The following is a 22,800-nucleotide window of genomic DNA, read 5'->3' as shown; positions in this document are numbered from 1 at the left end:
TGACTGTGGTGGAGGCGGATATGATAGGGTCTTTTAAGAGACTCCTGGATAGGTAATTGAAGCTATGAAAAATAGAGGGCTATGGGTAACCCGAGGTAATTTCTAAATTAAGTACATGTTCGGCACAGCATTGTGGGCTGAAGGGCCTGTATTGTGCTGTAGGTTTTCTACGTTTCTAAATCTGGGGAAAGGTACGAGTCCATCTCAAAGGCACTGAACATACTGTACCTTGGAGCTCAGTGCAGTGCATCATGAAAAAGTGGAAAAAAAAGAAACCACAGCCACACTGCCTAGGTCAGGCCGCCCCTCTAAATCTAGTTGCCAGAGAAAATGGCACTTGTAAGAGAGGCTACTGTGATGCCAACAGCCATTCTGAGTGAGATACAGAAGTCAGTGGCTGCAACTGAAGATGAAGTTCATGGCTCCACAATTTCTAAAGTCTTGCACGAGAAGGGTATTTATGGAATAGCAAGGAAGAAGCTCTGGTTAAAAAAAAAAAGCATATCCTTGCCTGTAAAGACTTTGCAAAGCACCACTTAGAAGACACTGTAAAGATGTGGAAGATGATCTTGTGATCAGGTAAGACTAAAGTGGAAATTTTGGCCTCAACACTAAGCAGTACGTGTGGTGTAAATCTAATACTATGCATCAGCCAGGAAACACCATCCCTACAGTAAAGTATGGTGGAGGTAGCATCATGATGTGGCAATGCTTTCCAACAGCAGGTAATGGAAATCTAGTCAGGATTAATGGGAGGATGAATGCTGCTAAATATAGAGATCCTGGATAAAATCCTGCTAGCCTCTGCCAGAAAGCTTAAACTGGGGAGGAAGTTAGTTTTTCAGCATGACAGTGACCCAAAGCACACTGCCAGAGCAACCGTGGAGTGACTTCAAATGAAGAAAACTGATGTCCTTGAGTGACCCAGTCAGAGTCCTGACCTTAACCAGGTCGAACATCTCTGGTAAGACCTCAAGATTACTGTCCACTGCCACTCCCCAACTAACCTGGCACAGCTTGAGCAATTTTGGAAGAAGGAATTGACAAATCTTGCTCCATCACGTTGTGCAAAGCTAATGGAGACTTACCTAAAATAACTACTGGCTGTTATAGCTGGAGAGGTGGTTCAGCTGTACCAAGCAAAGGGGGATGAATACTTTTGCACTGTTGACATTTCAGTTTTTGAATATTTTGTTTTTCAGCTTAACAATTTTCCGCTTTTTAGGTTCTACTGTGAAAAGAAGGAGTATGTGATCCACAAATAAAAATTCTCAGTTAAATTGACCAAGATCCCTGGTTGGAATACTCATTTATGTGAACAAAGGGTTGGGGGCTGAATACATTTACAAGGTATTGTAATTATGTGGCTAATAATTAAAAATTGTTTGAATTTGCTTGAAAGACTTTAATGAAAATGATTAGCAAACAAATGTCATTAGTTTCATTAATATATTCAGTTTGTTTCAATTCTCTTTCAGCTCACTGTAATAAGGAAAGCTTATTGGCCAAACCAGTTGCAGGAAATTTTAAACTTGACTATTTGGGATGATTGTCACGTCAAAGTTTTAATTGTAGTCAATTTAATTTTTCTACATGGTTATAAACAACTGTCAGAAACAATCATAAATGGACCCTACCTTGTACAATTATATGCACCCGAGTTGTCCTGGGATGGTTGTGAGTTTGAACTGAGCAAGTGTAAGGGCCTTCATCGTACACATCCACGGACATTATCTGAATGCTGTATTCTGTTTTGCTGTTTGTCACTATAACCACTCGAGGGTCTAGTGACCACTTGTCCTTTCCTGCGTAGAGTATGCTAGAGCGATTCAGCCATGCCACACGTGTCACACCACTGTCAATTAAGCACCTAAAATGAAATCAGGAAAGAAAAACAGGACTTAAAATACGTAGACATGAGGAAAATAACAAAACTGCAACACTTGTAACAAAACTACAATCTTCAAAACAGCATTGATGCTGAACCTGAAAAAAAATTAAACTCTCTCACACTGATTCAGCCTGACCTGTTGGATATTTTCAATATTTTAACATTTAAAAAATAATTTATCACTTTTCAGATTAATATATTGACAGCATAATGAATCCCATTAAGCAGCAATACAAGGTTTAGTTATTCTTCACTGTACAGTATTGCCAAAATCATCATGATTTACTTATGGTTGGAGGAAGTATGAAACTTTCCATCCAATGGATAATTATCGGACACTGGACTGAAAGAAAGGCTCTCTCAAGGGATAAATAGAAAATATGCAGGTCAGGCATCTGTACAAAGACAAGTCCATTTAATGGAATATCATTCCTTAGATGTAATCAAGTCCATCTAAGTTTTTAATTACTTTTTCTTCCAAAAACTTGCAATTCAAGTTCTAAGTGCCCCCAAATGGATGTTTGATACCAGTCCAACTGAGCAAATAATTTTCTGGATTTCTTAACCAATTACTCACAACCTTTGTTACTTTCAGAGCCAAGCTGGTACAAGAAAGCGTATATTAGAATATTAAATTCATATTAAATCACAGAGGGGAAATGAAGATTGTATTAATACAGGGGGCAAAAGCTAAAATGAAAAGTGAAATTGATAATTTGCTCAAAAAAAATCAATAAGAATTAAAACCTGTGGGATTGTGATGTGCGAAAGTTAGATCTAAGATACAAAAGATGTCTAGCTATAATGAAGGCAATGCTGTTAAAACATGTGCTGTCTGAAATAGACAGCCCCGGCCTACTGTGTTGAACGTTTGTCCATATCCAGGCCATAATTATAATGAAGTTAAAGGCCACTACTGATATTTCAACAATGCACAACTGCCGTGGTATCCTTTTTGTCGCAAGCAACCAAGAATAATCTTCTCTGAACATTACCAGTTCAAAATATTTGAAAAAGAGCAAAGTATTTTTTCATGCAATTTGGAGTTAAACAACATACTTGCAACATTGAGATTTGGAGTATTTAAATAAGTAGCTGCAGCAGGCTAAGCAACATCAAGTTCAAAACTAAAGTAACAATGGTTGGCACCTATTTCACAGATGCATTTTACAGTAAGTTAGGAGACAATGCTTCCTGTACAGACCTTTCATATTTGGGAAATGTGAACTGTCTGGCATTGTTAACAGGATCAGGATAAGGAAAGAAACTCATGACTGGAAAAGGCTGACTAGACCTTGGGCGAGTCATAAGTAAACGCGTTAAAATTATCTACAAACAAGATCCAAATGAACAGCAGAAGCAGAAAGACAACATTAATATGAAAATAATAATCTGCCAGTGGTTGAATGAAAAGCAGATGGTTAAAAGGTAGAATTATAGTACCATCGAACAATTGGAGAAAACACATTGAGAAGGATAAACAAAATTAAAACATTTACGTGACAGAAAGAATGTGCGTGAAGCTGATAAGGTGCACAAAGAGGCAGGCAGAAGCACAAAGCACTGAAAAAGTGGAGCAGAGTATTTTATGACTGGTTGATGCCATGGTCCCAATAATTGAGCTCATTATCATTGGATAACCTTCTCACTATTGACATCTTGATTTTCGGCCAAATCATTCTAAGGCATAGCTAGGCTTAATTTGTAAGACATTAAATTGCAAAATGGAGACCTAGGAACTGTAGGTTTGTTTCCCAAATGTCACCTGGCACAAGTGTGTAGTTGTGGGGTAGGTTAACATGAATTCCAGATTGTGCCTGGATTCATGGATGCCAGAAGTGGGCAGACAAAGCTGAGTTGACAGTAGCACTGCTTCAGAGCTCAGCTAACACCTTCTCAGAGCTAACATCATCTCCACCATTCAAAACATAGTTTATGTTCACCAGAGGAAGGACACCCCACCCACTTCTCCTAAATATAACTTCTTCTCTCCTTTTATACCCACCTTCCAGTTGAGTTCCACAAACCTCTGAATTTTATATAAGTACTGTCCTTTCTTTTCCTTAATCCAACTTTGTTGCCACAGTGATCGACTAGACTTTTAATTACGGCTTTCACCTCTCATTTAGGCAAAGGCACCATGACATTTATATCCTTAATTTTAAACATTCCTTGGCTAGAACATCTGCCACCTCATTTCCTTCAACCCCAACATGGCCAGGTATCCATATGACCTAAATCTTGCAGCCTCAACCAACGTTGTCCAATCTTACGGAGAATGCCTGGCCTACAATTTGAAATACCTATTTTAACAGTTGTCAAAACCAAGAACAAATCAGAACACACAAGTACAGTACATAATCAGGGTATACTTCAAACTATTCCAAGGTTAAAATGATAGAAATCATCTTAAACATGAACACTGATAGCTTTGTCTGGTCATGTTTTCTTAAAAGTCACCTGAAACTTTGCAGCACAGACAGAAACACCTGATCGACCTATCTCTGGATCTTTTGAACTATCTGTATCTTGGTAGGTAAGAAGCCATTATATTTGCCTTACATATAGTGGTGGCATCCCTTAGTCTCACGAGACCATGGATCTGCGCCTGGAAAGTCTTGCTTCAGTCTGTGTTAGAGCAGCGTCTGTTGTGGCTGTAGAGGCCCACACGGGAGTGACAGTCTCAGCTGCAGCGACTGCATTTGAAGGCGCTGTCCTCCAGTGTTGTCTTGGTGCTATTTTTCCGACGAGTGCGCTTACAAATAGTATATTACTGAATTCCCTATGCCACTGATATGCAATGAATTTTCATCTTGATCTTTATTTGAAAGCTTAGATGAACCACAGGCAAAGGGGAAAACCACAGCGGAGCAAGAGAAAAGGGTACACTGGGACCATATTCCACATTAAATAACCCACAATTTTGTGCCCATTTATTTCCCATCCACTCCACTCCAGCCTCTTCAACAGCACCATTTGAAAGAGCTATCAATCATTTTCAAGTTGCTAATTGTTTTCAACTGCTAGTTATTATGATCAAGCAAGTATTTTGTGCTTTCTGTAATTGTAAACACTACAGAGAGTAGTGTGACAGATGAAGAAAGACATTGCCTTGACCTCAAGACTTCTGCACAAATCAATCGCTTAGATATGTTTGCACTGAACATAATCCTCCTACAACATAATAATACCTGGGGAATAAACAGAGAAGAGAACACAGAATAAGACAAACTATAGAAGAGAGAGAAAGCACACGGCTGGAAGAGAATAGGAAACAATGTTTTTCCGTTGGAAGCCATTTCTGCTTAGGTTATTGTGGAGGGAACCTACCTACAGGAAGTTCAGTGCAGATCAAGGAGTGAGGAGTCTGCTTTTCAAATCGAAAAATGCTCTTCTCAAAACCTACCACCTGCTCTAACCACAAAGTACCTCCTAATTAATGCAGGCTGGCTTTAAGTGGTGGCAGTCTCTCTCAATGTGGATCTCTTGCCAAAAATGCTATGAAACTATTTCACTGGCTGCACTTTGCAGTCATGTTAATTAGCAACCAGCATCAAGTTGGAGGGGTAAAAATAAAATGCCAACAGCACCAATTAGTTTGCACCACACTACTGCTGTTCCCTTGGAGGTTGTGTAACACTTCCACTTTGTCAAAATCAACAAGAATTAATTAAGTCTGGCACATTCCTCATATTCTTTCTTAAGCAGATATACTACGGCTGATTTGTCAAACTGCATCTGACTTCTGCTCTGGACTCAATGTTGTCTAGCTCCATGAATACCAATGATCACGAGAGGAATGCCAACAACGATCAATAGAACAGTAAAGACATTTGGCCAATACCTTATTAGGGTCATCACTGAAGCTACAATCTAACCACTGATTCAACTTAACTCTTAATTACATTCTTTAGCTAATGTTGCAAGCTCAACATTCAAGAAAGCTGAACATATATTGAATAATATTCCAAGCAGCACTACAGTCTATAATGTTGCTTCTTATAATTAGACCATCAAACACTTCAGTTACTTTTATATATGAGTACAATTGTACTTCAATGTTGCTTCCTTAATTGCATGTCTTAAATGTCAACTAGAGTATAAACCTGTTCAATTGGGTGATTGTGTTATGGATAACATTTATACATTTGAACATAAACTTCAAGTTTATTTTCTTGAATCCCAGTCCCAATGAGTGCACTGGTAATTGCTTTGCACTTTCCTGAGACATATAATTACAGAATGAGATATGCAAAAGCCTTCCAAATCAACACAGACAACAGCTGTTTGAAGACACAGATGCGGAATCTGGAACAAAAAACTGCTGGAGGAACTCAGCAGGGCAGGTAGCATCCATAGAGGGAAATGGGCCGTCAATATTACACGTAAAGACTGAACTCGATGCAGGGTCTGAACCCTAATGAAGACTGTCCATTGCCCTCTAAAATTTGTACCTGGCCTACCGAGTTCCTCCAGCTGTTCGTTTTTTCGCTCAGATGCATTTTAGACTCAACAATTCCAACACTAGAATGGAATACAGCAAGAACCAGAGGCAAGAACTCATTTAAACTCGTTCAAGGATCCTATGAATCACAAGCCTGTAAAGAAATGCACAGTTCTAATCAGGAACCAAACAGACTGGGGCAAAGTGACCAAACCCTCCTCAACTTGTAAATGCAGTCACCCAAATCAAACAATGGGCCACTTGATTATATCCTGTCCATAATGCAGACTTGATGGAGATATCTTTGAGGTAAGTCCTCTCTTCAAAAAGGCCAAAAGCAGCCTTGAAAACACAAACTCACTTTATAAACGTTGCTTCTGCTGTCTTCAAAAAAACGGAAGCAGCCATGAAACTGCAGCATATTTGACACTTGACCTCCAGACCATGAACAAATCAGTGTCAGTAATCCACTTAGCCCTTCACTCTGTGCTTTTATCACACCTGTTCTTCTTGCTTCATTTTTCCCAGCATCCCCACATGCTGTCATGAGGCTTGCAGCATCTATCTCTCATTCTTGTTGTTTGCAGCTGCATTCAGTTAAATCACCCATAGGCAAAAAGCAGATCAAGGTGATGTCCACAATGAAGAGCTGTCCCATTGATTCAATTTTTTTTATCCATACATCTCTCATAATAACTAACATCCAGCTCAATAAAACTGCAGCTATTTTGATCTTCAGTCAAATCTGGACCCAAAGCCAATTCACAATTTCAGTCAGCTCAACCTTAATTGAGTAAATATCTGACTCAGTCCCTCACTGAGGAAATATCTGACTCAGCCCCCACTGAGGACTTCATTTTCCTAAGCCAACCATCCACAAACACAATTCCATTTGCAGATGTATCTTTTAAATCATTCCACATTGCCACAGCTGCTTTGTACGATTCTTGCTGAAAACATTTATGTCTCAATGAGATTTCTACCTTAATGACAGTCTGTCTATAAATTACTTAGTCCTGTGGCCTATTCTTTAACCATTTATCTTTCTTTCATGATTTCGCAAATACTAAATCACACAGGAAAGAAGACAGCTGCACAGACATTTGTGTCTGTACCATTTCTTTGAATGAGCTATCCAATTAGTCCCACATTTTCCCTGCATTGCCTTCAAGATCACTCCATTTCTCGTTCACATCTTGTTCCATTTTGAGTATTCTCCACAGCAACAAATAACATTTCTCCTCAGTCTTTCTGTATTTTTTTTAACCAAGGAGTAAATATACATTCTGTCAACATTTTAATTTGTGACTTGTATCAGCAGCTTGTCATCCCTGTAGTGTGATCCCTTTTAAGTTTAAGAGGGGGGCACAGTAGCATAGCGGTTAGCACAATTGTTTTACAGCACCAATGATCACCGATCGGGGTTCAATTCCCACTGCTGTCTGTAAGGAGTTTGTATCTTCTCCCCATGACCATATTTCCTCTAGATGCTCCAGATTCTTCCCATATTCCAAAGACACAGGGTTACGAGCAGGGTTAGTGAGATGGTGACACTTGCAGGCTGCCCACAGCACAATCCTTGGACCGTGTTGGTTATCAACACAAAACAACACTTTTCACTGCATGTTTTGATGTACATGTGACAAATAAAGCTAATCTTTAATCTTTAAATAATGATCACTCTGCCCTCTTAGTCTCATTATGAGTGCTAAACATGGCACCATATTTCAAATCGTGGTTCATCATTTACTAAAGGACGATGCTCTGTCTCAGCCTAAACCCTTTCAATTCTATCAAAGCTGTACTTTGCCCCATTTTCTTCCAGAGTTCTCAGATGTGGTGGTGAAAGCAGAGTATCAGCTGTGGGCTTGTGTCAAATTGGCTACGAGAATAGCATGGGATTAAATAACTTGCAATTCTTTTTTGAGCAGGAGATATTCTTTTATGTTGTAAGCTACCTTCAAACTGCTGGACCATCTGCCTCACTCCATTAGTTCTGTTTCAACTTTCCCCTTATCAAGCTAAAATAACAGGTTTAGGTAGCCAGAACATAGTGCATCATATGTAACAGTAGTTCCAATTCAGATTTACATTGATTTAGTACCTCACATAATTTCTGGTTGATTATTCATAGACATTAGAATGTTTTCTGTTACCATTTTAATTATTACAGTTATTCCATGATTTGTATTTCTGTGTGCATTTCCAATGTTCAAAAATAAGATTTACTGATCACATTAAATGGACACCTAAAGCTGTTCAGCTGTAGAAACACGATATGACTTGTAATACTTGAAGCAATCTCAGGGAAAAAAAATCTCATTATTTGGTTTAATGTTATGTGCCAAGCATTTTGGAACTATCATTTTTCTAAGTATAACTAAAGGCTTTCCCAAAGGGAATTCCCCTCCCACTTTTAACTGATGTTTCTGAAGTAACAATGAACTGTTGCCAGGGCTAGTCAGATTTATCAGCACCACACACACCAGTTGGTAGATCCTACAAAAGAACACCTGTTGAACTTTTGTAACTTCAGCAGGCTACGCAACCAGTGAGATAGATTTAAGGTGTAAATACAGATGCAAAATAGGAAACATGGTAGCCAACATGCATAAAATGAGTTCCCACACAAAGCAAGAAACATAACGATCATCTAAGCTGTTCTGAGAGTTGACTGAAAGCATACCCATATCCTTACTCAAAATGGTGCTGGGCACCTGTTTAAATTCAGGACAGACAGGGGCTTGCTTTATGTAAAATCTACTCCTCCAGAAACTCCTTCACCATTGTTCAGGAGTGTCAATCTGCAGTGATGCGAGTATTACCACTGGTCCACAGCTGAGAGGCTTGATTTTGCAATATGTACTGAGGGTCGAAGTCAGTAAGCAGAGTGGAAAGCACTTTATGTTTCATCTTCTGCCTTTCTCAATATGCACCATGAAGACAGAACCACCATTTCACTCACGTACTCTTCCTCTTCACACTTCTACCACGATAGCCTGAGGGATGGCATCCCAGGCTGGGATGTAGTGACATTTTATTTTGCAAAACTGGGCAAAGGAAATTCACCTTCTTCATCAAAATATACGGGACAAGAAATTAGATTTCAAAACCCAATGCCTTGATTTTACAATACAATTTCGCAATGTAGTTTCTAAATATCAAGATTTAGGGCAAAATGTGCCTTTCAGAAAAGTTGATTGATTTTTCTCCCAGGCCCTTTGTGGGGCTCAAGCAGAGAGGAGCCTCAATACATACAATGGAGTCCCTTGCACACCAAGAAACCAGCGCCATAATTTTTGTTAATGCACCGTTAACCCAAGAAATGTGACAGCAAGTCATGCTATGATTGTGAAGATCCACTTCAGCTGGGCCTGCTTTACCACTGATTAGGAGAACTACAATAGTTAGTCCTGAGCTGTGTCATTTCAGTTACATGACATAAATTCCTTCATGCCTGGTCATGGCAGTTCACCCCAGGCCCTGAACAACCATTTCTTTCCTGGCTGGAACTGCACCCCCGCTCCCCTGCCAACCAATCGCAGTCTATCTCCTCTGCCAAAATCCAGCCCAATCCTCAATTTAATCTATCCCTCAGAGACCTGGTCACCCAAATCCAATTCATCTGCCCCATCATTTTCCAGCCTGATTTCCCATATACCCTGAACTCCACTGATTCTAGCTTGACATCACCATCCTAATGAGAATAACTAACATCCAGTTCAATAAAACTGCAACTAATTCAATCTTCTATGAATAGCATTGGTCCTTTGACATTCTCTCTTTCATCCTAACTGCTGGCTACCATCACAAACATGTATATGATCCCCAAGGTTACAAATACACTATTCCTGATGGTGCAATACACCATTCATGGTCCTAATGCTTACTGTTTTCCTACGCGTGCACCACCATTGCAGAACATGAAGAGGAAAGGAGATTGAATGAAGTAAGCATGCAATATTGTCCCCAACCTCATTACAAAATTTTCCAGAGGCATCTCTTGAACAAAATGTTCACTGTCAATACAATGTGCTTTAGCCCTGAGATAATTTCTAGGGCAAAACCTTTCATTCTCGCCGCTGTCTTTAAGGAGTTTGTATGTTCTCCCCGTGACCACGCAGTTTTCTTCCTAATGCTCTGATTTCCTCCCACATTCCAAAGACGAACCAGTCAGTAGGTTAATTGGTCATTGTAAATTGTCCTGTGATTAGGCTAGGGTTAAATTGCTGGTTGCTGGGCTGCATGGCTCGAAGGGCTTGAAGGGCTGGAAGGGCCTATTCCTCACTGTCACTCAATAAATAAATAAATAAATAAATAAATAAATAGATAGATAGATAAATAAATAAATAAATACTTCACCCTCTTGAACAACAAAAGCTAGATGTCTTCAACCAATTCTGATTCAGCTCATTATGTATTTTACCACAGCTGTTGCATCATCAATATATTCAGCTCTACTCATGTTTAAATTATAATATTGAAATTATAGTAATTTACTGTAATTTCTTTCTCAAAACCAATTGTAACTGTCTGAGGGCTTGTTGCTGGCCCAACACAGCATTACTTCAATCAACCTTGAGTGGCTTTTCTACTAATGCAGTTAGCAAGAACATCCTTTGCAATGCTTTTTATTCTTTGACAAGAAGCACTGTGACACTTCTGTAATCTTTCAGCTCCTCAGAAAGTCTTGCAGCTGCAGCTTTGCATTTGCTTTATAGGCTGCATGACACATTACAACTGAATGTGAATTCCTCCCCTGAGACTCAAACCTTCAGCCTAAAATGAGTTTAAGTGAAAGGCAACTGATAAAAGGTATTCAGTCCATCTCCTCATCCAACTAAAGTAGCCCCACACCACTCAGTAATAATGTTGCAAATGGTTCTGGGATTAGTTTATTGTCAAGCTATCTCAATAAACTTTTCTTTAACTTTTGAAGATATATTTTATTCGATTTAGATTAGTTTATTGTTATACACCCCAGGGTACAATAAAATTCCTTGTTCGCGTGTAGCTTACAGAGTAAACAGTATTTTATTTCATTTTTATTTCAGATCACTTTAAGCCAATGAAATTCTGCACTTCAAACTATGTTCTCAGTCTAGAGAAAGATTTAATGTAATTTGTAAACCAGAGGTAAATGAATTTAGTATAAAATATTGTTCTTTTACAAAAAAATCTTATTTGTTCTGTACTCGCTTATAAACTTGTCTAGTTGCTACATTGTTTATGCTTCATATTAAGATTTATTTCCAAATACAAGCACAGCAATTCTTGGATAAAATCAGTCCTAGGAAGGCATTCTCAACTGTGAAGAAACAGACATTATGAAGTATTTCACTGGAACCACTAATTACTTACCTTCAGGTCCTGGCAGAAAAAAAATCAAAGCAAAATACAACTAAGAAAAAATAAACTAAGTGAGAAACAGTTAATATAAATAATGGAAAAGTAAACATGTATTACAATAAAATGAATGGCTTTACTAATAAAAAGACCTTCAGATTATTTAAAATAAAACCTTTATAAGCACGTAGTCAGCCATCTAGCACAGAAAATATGAAGCAACAATATTGTGCTGTCAGTAATTCACAGCTGAAACTATTGCAGAATTGGGCTTGAATTGATAGCAGAGATATGGGCCATTATCTGCTCAGTTCTTGCTTTATTAATCTCTCTAAAATACAGATTTAATTGATTTTAATTAAAAAGAGAACACAATTGTTTAATATTTCATACACACACACACACACACACCTGTCCTGCCCACTTCTACACCAAAATATTTATAGCTACATGCAGAGACCACCAGCCAGCCACATGCTACAATTCTTAAAGAGGAAACCGTCCAATATTATATAAGCCACTAATGCCACACTACTTCCCTCCCCCACGCCCACACCTCTTCCTCTGGTAGAATTCTAGCTGCGCAACAGGAAAGATTTGGAACAGAGCATTCATAGTTTCATTCCATACCTGGATGCGGAACAGTGGTACATCAGGTAGCGCTACAGCTTTACAGAACCAGTGACCCATGTTCAATCTAGACCTCTGGTGCTGTCAGTTTAGAGTCTGTATATTTTCTCTTGATGCTTTGCTTTCTTCACACCGCCCAAAAACATGATAGGTTATTTGGCAACTGTCAAATACCCTATTAGTGAAGGTAAATTGTAAGTATACACAGATAAGTTGATAATTAGCTGAGAAGGAATAGATAATCTGGCAATATTAAATTGATTGGATAGTCTACATTGTTAGGAAATATGCAAGTATGAGTTATCTGTCATGCTAGTTCAGTCAGCCTGGGCTTGATGGAAATTGGATATTAAAAGCTAAAGATGTCCAACTTCAATCTGTTCATCATTCCCAACATATTGATAAATGGGCAGGTTTAAACATACAAATCCGCACAATAATTCCTCACTATTTTCTTGTTACAGCAACACAATTGAATGATGGTTAGTTCAACAAAATTCTGGTCTTATTTAAATCAAGAAAACATTAAAGACTATTGTCATAGGAAAGTTGCTAATTACAGAGGTTTCCCATGCGTCATGCAGTGAAGATTTGTTTATATAGCTCATTAAAAAGGAGTAAGCACAGGACACAAAACAGTGACCCTGACGTACTCTGCTGTCCTTGGAAACTAAATAGAAAACTTTTAGCACAAAGCTATAAATTTGTCAAACATTTATTATTCTGGTTTAGACCCCAGCTGGTCCCAGCAGTAGAGTGGCACGTTGATAAACTGCTTGGCTTCTCATTTTTAACAACCTCTCTAAAAATATGTAGATTCAAACTGACACTAAGCCATTGCACGCAGGCGGACTATCACCAGGCATAAAAAGGCACCTTGAACACCAGATAAGAATATCAATGATCTTAATTTCCCCTTTAACTGTTATCTTCTCACAGTATCATAAGATAATTACTAACAATTAAGTTACAAGCTCTAGTCTTGCTCCCTTTCTCTGCCCTTTCCTTGCTGAAGATTCATCTGTTTTATATGTCCTACATAATCTTCCCACCAGCCTTAACATTGATCTTTTGCTATCCTACCAAAAGAGACTGAATTCAAAGATCTACATTTTACTTAGCTGCCGTTAAAATCTTTTGCCTCCAGCTTAATCCCTGACAAATTCTGTCCTACTTTGTTTTCCACAGCCTTATTCTTTCTTCATTCTCACCATCAGGCCTACCATCCTCACAGATCCTGCTGCTATTTAAATTCTTACCTCAAATTTATCCCTGGCACTCATTTCTCAACTACCAGGTCCAGATCCTACATGTGAGAATTCACTTCTGAAACTTACCCATACCTCTCCCTCTGTTATGTGACTCCTTCACTGCTGACCAAACCTTATCCGGCCTCCAAAATCCATCTCCAGGGGTGGTTGACTACTAGCATTGAGAATTATGAATTTCCTAGTTATTATGAAATTCCTGTGAATTTCACTAAGTTATAAATCTCAACAAATATAGCTTGAAACAAATAAGACCCTGAATGGTCCTGACAGGGTGGATAGAGTGAGGATTTTTTTCCTCTTGTGAGAGAACTAAACTAAAGAGTTACAGCTTAAAATAAAGGATTGGCTGGTGAAGGAGAGATGAGTTTATTTATCTCTCCTCTCTTCCTTAAAGACTTGTCCATAGACTTGTCTATGTTTGAGAATCATCACCTCAATGTGTGTGTCTATGGACACAAGAATACCATAGCTTGATGCTGATATTGTAAGCCAATGTGCGAAATGCCTTCTACTGCGTCATAGAAGGTTAGCAAGCTGATCAAACACTTGTCTTTCACTTTTCAATCTAACACTGTGGCATTATAACTACAGAGCCAACCTTCCACCTTTAATAAAATTAGAGTAAGAAAAGATGAACAGAGGTGGCCTTTAGCCAGCTCATCCATCCATAAGACCAAGGCTCAATGACCATATCAATTCTGCATTCCTGCTTTATCTAATACCTCTGGATTGCCTTAGACTCAAAGATCTATTTATTCTAAACTGAAATACACTCAGTGCCAAGAAAATCACTGCCTCAAGGGAAGAAAGTATTCTGCTCATTCACACAGCAAGCATCCATGACAAGGAAGAGATATCACTGACATACTGTATGGTTTTGTTAAATCTGGATGTGTTTTTATTCAATTGAATGCGGTATCACAGCTGCCTCAGCTGGCTATATCAGAAGCTGGGGCATTGAACAGCAGCAGGAATTGAACCCAGGTTGCTGATACTGTAAAGTGTTTTATGCTACCGGGCCACCCTTAATAAAACAAAAACAGAAAATGCCGGAAATGTTCAACAGATGAAACTGCATCTGCGGGAAAGGAAACAAATTCAAGTCTTCAGGAAACATTTTAGTGTTCTGCCATCATGAAGCAGAAGATCAGAAATAGCAGTTAGTTTTGTGCCTTACCACAAGAATTGGTTTCAGATGCTGTTGCATAGTCCCTGTGAGCATTGCCTGCACCTTTCATATGTACCTTTAGCATGAGGTACAGTTTAATTCCTCCTCACTACCTTGTATCCAATAGCAAAGCTGAATGCTCATGCCAAACCTCTGTGTGAAAAACAGGTCCCTCAGATCCCCTTTAAGTGTTCCCCCCTCACCTTAAACTTGTGCTCCTTCGTTCTGGATTCCCAACTAGGAAATCGATTTTAACTATCTACCCTATTTATACCTCCACAATTTTCTAACCTTCCATAAGCCTACTCCTATGTTCCAGTGTGAATACTCCTACTACTCTCCATTTGAGACAAAGTTCTGGTGAATCTCTTCTACACTCTCCTTTTTGCTACCACAGCCTTCGCAAGCTGCGGTGTCAAGAGTTGTACACAGCATTCTAAGCAATAGCTTGACTAAAGCTGATGATTGGCTCATGGACCAGAAAACGGTTCAGTTGATCAGATAAAGTTAATCAGACTTCTGGGAGAGATACATTCACCAGCATTCACAAATCCGCAACACCAATATCTTGACAATGTCTCAGAATGTTCAGAAATCAATGATACACCAAAATCAGTTATGATTTGTGTGTATAAATGTTCATCATCTGTACACTTTCTAAAGGGGAAGTGAGTGTGTAACAGGTGACCTGACATTACAAGTCTGTTTTCTTAGAAATAACCTGTATCATCATGTTCTGTAACCTGAACCTCTAACCATCTACACACCTGTCAAGGAACACGAGTTTGAAAAAGGATAAATTCTATGTTTATTTATTCATTTTGTTCACATAGATTCCATGACAGTAAATTTTGTTCCATATCATAAGTTTTTGGGTTGTGATTTGTGAACTCCTTCAGGGTGGACATTTGTAACCAGACAGCTATAATGCAGGGTATTCCTGCATATGCATTTTCATGTTAAGTGTTTGTGTGCCTCAAAGGCTGGTGGGTCCATTGTATCTCTGAGGAGTGATGTGGCATGTGTAATTATGACATCCTATATATAACATGCTTCAGACAGCTGACTATCGACTACTGTTGTAAATGTCCATGATTCACTGATAATTTGTACCTAGTTTATGTAATACTCCACAGTTCAACTGGAATAAGTACCTGAAACACTGAAAGAATGATGTGATAGGTAAGTGTTAAAAAGCAATACTCCTGACAGAGATCAGGCCAGAAGCATATGGCATGCTGACAAATGCTCTCACACGCACAAGAGAAAAGATGTCTTATTTAATGATGTTGTGAAGAAAATGGATGATTACTGTGATCCAACACCATTAGAAATTGCTGAAAGCTATAAGTTTAGAACAAGGTGCCAGAAGCAGAATGAGATAATTAGTGAGTGTCTTGTTTCTTCAAAAAAAAATTCTTTCAAAGCAACTTCAGTGCCTTTTCACGTCTTGCGTTACTCAACAGATTAATAAATTCAGTCAAAGCAATAACTTGGAGGATTGTTGTGTGAATGGAAAAGCATTCAAAAGAGATAGAGGATGGGGCAGTATGGTAGCACAGTGGTTAGCACGACGCTTTACAATACCAGAGACCTGGATTCAATTCCTGACACTGCCTGTAAGGAGTTTGTACGTTCTCCCTGTGACCGCATGTGTTTCCTCCGAGTGTTTCAGTTTCCTCTCACAGTCCAAAGGTGTACCCGTTGGGAGGCTAATTGGTCATTGTAAATTGTCCTGTGATTAGGTAAGCATTAAACTGGGGGATTGCTAGGCAGCGTGACTCAAAGATATTTACAATGCTGAATCTCAGTAAACAAATAAATAAATGTTGTGAACCAGAAGTAACTATTCAGCTGTAGTCTAAAGTCAGGTAACCAATAAGATGTAGTAATGAGAACAATTCTGAGAATTGAAATTCTCATGAAATTACTTCAATTCTTAAAGGTGTTGATTAACAACCTAACCAAAGCATAGACAAGTGAATTGAAACTGTTGAAGGCTATTCATTAATGAGTCAAATCAGTAACTAGTAAGATTGGCTGTACATAGTTAACCGAGAACACGATAAAACTGAAAACCTATTTCGTACAATGAATTGCATTGTGGGGGTTCAGCAGACATAACGAGATACATTAAAAGAATGGTTTCAGAACCAATGCTTCAAATTCCACCCTGACACGTGGTTTGAAAAATCTGACAACATTTTTGGAGATTGCTTCACTGCCATTAGAGTGAGCATATTTGTGTCAGATCTGATGCAAAGTTGGTTTTCTTCTGGTCTAAAGCAGCCCCTCATGCTCTTTAAAGAGTCAAGTTGAGAACAAGATAACATCCTTGCAAAAATAAAATTGAGTTAGTGGGCCATGCCAACAGAGGTTGTGCCAAATGTAGTTCAAACCAAGTCACGCTAGATAACAAATAAGGTCCATAACACATTTTATCCACAGAGCTAGTAGGATCAAAGATATTCACAAAAATGGACCTTGCTAATGCCAATGTATGAGAGTTTAAAGCATCCACACATTTAGATGCTGGCAAAAAGAATTTGCAGTACCTCATCATCAGTACCCATAAAAAACTACACGTAGACAGGATAACTCAAGGACTGAAACTAATAAACTCTTGCAAGGAGGTGGCAATTGCTCATGTACATAGAAGAATAAAAGCTAACTTTAAAGGGAGGGTTCAGCAGATTACATGAGTACCAGATAACTAAGGCTAATTACTAGATGTCTTTATAGTTCTTATTCATTAAATATGTACATTGAGATGATACTTATATTCTCCTGTTGTTTAAAAAAATATGGGGGGGGTGATGGGGGGAGGAAAGTCGATCTCTGCAACTATGTGTATATTTATATTACAATTTTATTGGTTGGCAGAGACATGTGGTGTACCAACTTTGCAAACAATGTAAGGATTTCACAGCCATTCAGGACTACAACATTGGCAAAAGACTTCAGCACATAAATAGTGTGCTTCCTTGCAAATAAGTCATTCATTCCTTGTATATATATTTGGTATGTCTCACAGCATTCTGAAGACATTATAAATCCCAAGTTCCTGGATCATCGCCACTCATTCCCATCTGTGATGTTTAACCTGATAAAAATTATTTGCTGTTGTTGGTTGATGCAGGATCGTAGGAGAGAGCATTGTGTGAGTACACTAAGCCTTTTCTAAACAAAATGTTGTCCAAGAATATTGTCTGTCTACCTGAACATGCTGCCATTTTAGCAAGTTTAGCATTTAATTTGCAAAATGGCACAGATCCTAAAGAGCACAATGTGCCAACAAACTTCACAATTAGAGTACAAAATACTAATAGTGAGATCAGAATCAGGTTTATTATCACCGGCATGTGTCCTGAAATTTGTTAACTTAGCAGCAGCAGTACAATGCAATACATGATGATATGGAAAGAAACAAATAAATAAGTAAAGCAATTACAGCAAATACGTAAGTTGTATAAGATAACTTTTCCGTCATCATCTTGGTAATCCACATCCCAGTATAAGCCAAGATGTGTGTTTTTTCCAGACCTCTTTGTCATTTCTAATGTTCAGGATATCACAAGGTTTCTTCCTGAGCATTAAGCATTTTGTTCCTAACTAGTACTTTTATTTAAATTGCATTGAGATGAAGTAATATTAATTGATTTACAGTATTATGACATGGGATACAGAATAAATCTACTTGACCAATATCAACTTAAACAATAATGGTTTATTGATGATCTCAGCTGCACTTCCAATTACATTCAACGAAGTACAAATATCCGAAGGTGATTCAACTTGGCTTTGATGCCCTCTGTACTCATTATATTAAAAGTATGTTGTTCCAAAAGAAAATGTCAACTTTGTCTCTTTTTAGTCAACCAAGTCCAGTCATACTATATGGCTTTTGAACAGTAGGCAGGCAGAGCAATAGTTAGAAATTTAACCTTGTTGATTCTTTTGTTAACCCAGAACTGTTTTTTCATAAACTGTTTAGCAAACATTTCAGAACATTTTAGGCCAATCCTTCAAAAACACTGCCATCATTACTTCATTATAGCTTGAGAAGCAGTGTTGTGAATTAGATCCTGAATAAGAATAAAAATCTTTTGAATCAACAGATATCATTATGTTTTTTTCATCCTGTTTATGACTTTCCAGATCAACACTGCACTTGCTGTTCCATTTCAAAAGGGAGCTATGAAGAGACAATAAGGACATTTTGAGCCAAAAGTATCGGTTAAATTATACCCCGATGTATTAAACCCTGAGACAATGCTTAGGTCACACGTTCAAACTCTTGAGCACATATGGCTACTCAGACCCACATGCACATTGTCAGAGGTACCACCTTTCGGACCAACCTACAAGATTTGTGCATTTGCCCAGCTGGCATAAATCGTGGCACTGTTGCAAGAAATGCAACATCCTCTAATCAAAATTCTTATTTCTATCAAGGTCACTAAAATGCTATAGTGTTTTCCCATCTATACTGTTTCATATTGTAGTTCTCCAGAAAGTCAAAAACAATTCCTGAGCATTCATTATTTTAAACCAAAGATTTAAAGACTAGATATGATCACCAATGCTAAGACTACCATTTACCACCCAACTCTAATTGTTCTTGTGAAGATCAAAGTTCAAAGTAAATTTATTATGAAAGTACATATATGTCACCATATACAAATCTGAGATTCATTTTGTAGCAGGCATTCACAGTAGATACAAGAAACACAATCGAACCAATGAAAGATCATACCCAACAGGACAGACCAGCACCCAATGTGCAAAAGACAATAAACTGTGCAAATACAAAAAGAAAGAGAAAAAAAGAAGAAATAAATAAGTGATAAATATCAAGAACATGAGATGAAGAGTCCCTGAAAGTGAGTCTATAGCTTGTAGGGATAGTTCAGTGATGGAGTGAGTGAAGTTGGGTGAAATTATCCCCTCTGGTACAAGAACCTGATGATTGAGGAGTAATAATCATTCCTGAACCTGGTGATGTGGACCCTGATGTGCAATGGAAATAATATTGACTGGTTGCATCACAACCTGATATGAAAACACCAGTGCCCTTGAATGGAAGAGCCTACAAAACGTTCTGGATGCAGCCTAGTCCATGACTGGTAAAACTCTCCTCACCATTGAGCACTTCTACATGGAGCAGTGTCCCAGGAAAGCAGTATCCATCATTAAGGATCCCCACCATCCAGTCCATGCTCTCTTCTCACTGCTGCCATCAAGAAAGAGGTACAGGCCAAAAGCTTGAATTCTGATCTGTTCATGGAGAAGGGGCTTGAGAACTCCAGGTACCAAATCTCCAAATTGCTCCTGTAAACATGATGGTCCAATTATGTTTCACATCAATGGTGAATCTGAGATCACTGGGTGGATGTGACAATGGCAGTGCCATTGAATCTCAAGGGGAAGTGGGTAAAGAATGAAAGCATTAGCAATCATCCCCACTTCTCACCTCATGCTAGAGACAAGATGAATTAGCTACAGATGTTAGGCCAGCACACTTCCACAAAACTCAGGGCCCCATAACTATTTTCCAATGATCTTAGTCACCTTTCTTTGTACTTAATACTACCCAAGTCAGTGTCTAGCCCCTCTATTGATTGTGTGCTGACCATGGATATTATGCCCTAGCTAGCACATTGTTGATGCAAAGATACACAAGCCAGAGCAGTACAATAAAGAAAGCAAGTTGTTGCCCATGCAGCCGATTCCCCCTCTCCTTGTGGTTGACGAATCCAAAGAAGCAGCAGAGACTGATACAGTTTGGCACTAGTGGCATCGCGGGAGTTGCCAGTCAGCATTCAACTCAATGTAGGACTGCCTTAGGGCCTCCAGCTCTGGACTCTTCCTTGGGAGCCAAGTTTGAAATCAAAGTTTTCCTTCTCCTAGATGAGCTGCCAACTGCAGTTGACGAGCCCCATCTGCCCGAAGAGGCTTGTTGTAAGGCCCCAGGAACTTGCCTTTGCCCCCTTCTCCTGTCAGTAGGAATGGTTCTGCTGGGCTTAGTAGCTAAGCCACAGGTGAAGTCCAGGAGCTGGACTTGGTTGTCAGAGGCTACTTGAGATGCATGCTATTTTGAGCATTTACTGGGTCGTGGGAACTTAACCCCACGAGTGCCTCCCCGACTCCACAGCAACACCAGCCTTAAGGAACCCAGTCAGTAATAACTTTTATGAACATGAGTTTTACAATGACTCCCTGACGGCTCACTCAGCTAAATTCTGTCCTGATTATGAGAGAATCACTTCTCTGGGATTCTACTCTTTTCTTCATGCTTGTAATGATGTCTGAAAATGAGAAATCCAGTTGGAATTCAAACCAAGTGTCAATAAACATGCCTCTGGTAAGTTTGCTGAGAGTGTTGTTGATAACCCTTTCCATCACTTGGCTGTTGATTACAACTGGTTGATTAACAGCATCTGAAACTGGTTGGATTTTGATAGGAGTATTGGCCTGAAACATTAACCCTGTATCTATCTCGACAGAAGTTGGTTGACCTGTTGGGTATTTCCAGCATTTCCTGTTTTTATTTCAGATTTCCAGCATTTGCTTCTAACTGGCTGGATTTATCCTGTTGCTGTGTATTGGACATAGCCAAATTCTCACTGCCAGCTGGATGGCACTTCTGTACCTGCACTAACACTGAATGGCAGAGCCCAAAAGACTTCGCTGTATCCAATGTATTCCATGTTTCTTAATATTGTATAAAGTCATGAGCTTGAAAAATTGTTTCACAAAACAACATTATCAAGCCATAGAGTTCTACAGCACAGAAACAGGCCCCTTGGCTCACTACTCCCATGCCATCTTTTTGCCTATCGACACTAATCCTATTTGCTCACATTAGGTGCTTTCTTATTTAAGTATGTATCTAAATACTCTATCTCTTAAAAGCAGTGATGTTATCTGACTCCACCATTTCCTTTGACAACCAGTTTGACATTCAGCCACTCTCTAGGAAAAACACGCTCCCCTCAAATCCTCCTTGGAACAGCATCCTTTCATCTTAAGCCTATGCCCTTTTTTTTATATCCTTACCATGGGAAAAACACTATGTACCTTATCTATTTGGGTGTCGGGGTGGAGATACATCTCCACCAAAGGAGGTGTAAGGTGCTCCTTTCCTCCACTAACCTGCAGGGCACCCTTGGGCAAGGTGCAGCACCTGCTTAGCCCCCTGATCAGGGTCACGTGAAGCCATGGGAGCAGCTGGTGCATATCACAAGCCCTGGTTATGGGACCACTGACACTAGGCAGACAATCCCTGAAACGTGTTGATAATGCCTGGCGTCACCTGTCTTGTAAAGACACTGCCCCGGAAGAAGGCAATGGCAAACCACTTCCGTAGAAAAATTTGCCAAGAACAAACATGGTCATGGAAAGACTATGAATGCCTATATCATATGACATGGCACATAAAGAACGAACCTCATCTCTTTATGCTGTATATACCTCCATTGTCACCCCCAGTCTCCTCTGCTCCAAGGATAACAACCTCTACCTGTCCCATCTCTCTCCATAACTATGTTCTCCAATCCAGGCAAAATTCTGGTGAATATCCTTTGCATTCTCTCCATCGCAACCGCATCCTTCCTATAGTCTGAAGATTAGAACTCCATATAATACTCCAAGTGCCATGTAACCAGTGTTTTGTAAAATTGCAACATAACAGTCCAAACCTTTATTTCTGTAGCCCAACATTTGAAGCAAACATGTCATATGTCTTCCTCACCATCTTATCTATCTATAGAAGGGCCTGTATTGTGTTGTAGGTTTTCTATGTTTCTATATTTCTGTAACTTGGCTGAGAATGTTGGTGTTATGATTAGCAGGCTTATAGATGACACAAAAATTGGTGAAATCATATATCAAAAGGTGTTATTTAAAGATATAGAGGGATATAGATCAGCTGGAAAGTTGAGCAGAGCAGTGGCAGATGGAACTTAATTCAGACAAGTGTAAGGTAATGCACTTTGGAAACCAAATTATAGGTAAGTAGGATTATCATACAAAGGTATTACATTCAGCA

The 22,800-nt window shown here is 39.0% G+C and overlaps 1 protein-coding gene across 5 annotated transcripts in view; it reads right to left on the bottom strand.

Annotated features, from left to right (window-relative positions):
• opcml (opioid binding protein/cell adhesion molecule-like) overlaps positions 1 to 22,800 on the bottom strand; it is a 2,222,745-nt gene that overhangs the window by 616,546 nt on the left and 1,583,399 nt on the right. For all 5 annotated transcript variants that reach the window (XM_063038344.1, XM_063038342.1, XM_063038343.1 and 2 more), the window contains one exon: positions 1,638 to 1,870. In XM_063038344.1, coding sequence (XP_062894414.1) covers positions 1,638 to 1,870 — 233 coding nt within the window. The remainder of the gene's footprint in view (positions 1 to 1,637; positions 1,871 to 22,800) is intronic.

This window comes from Mobula hypostoma, chromosome X2, assembly GCF_963921235.1.
Source record: "Mobula hypostoma chromosome X2, sMobHyp1.1, whole genome shotgun sequence".
Taxonomy (NCBI): Eukaryota; Metazoa; Chordata; class Chondrichthyes; order Myliobatiformes; family Myliobatidae; genus Mobula; species Mobula hypostoma.
Note: the sequence above shows the minus strand (reverse complement) of the source record. Positions and strands in the feature narration are given on the sequence as shown.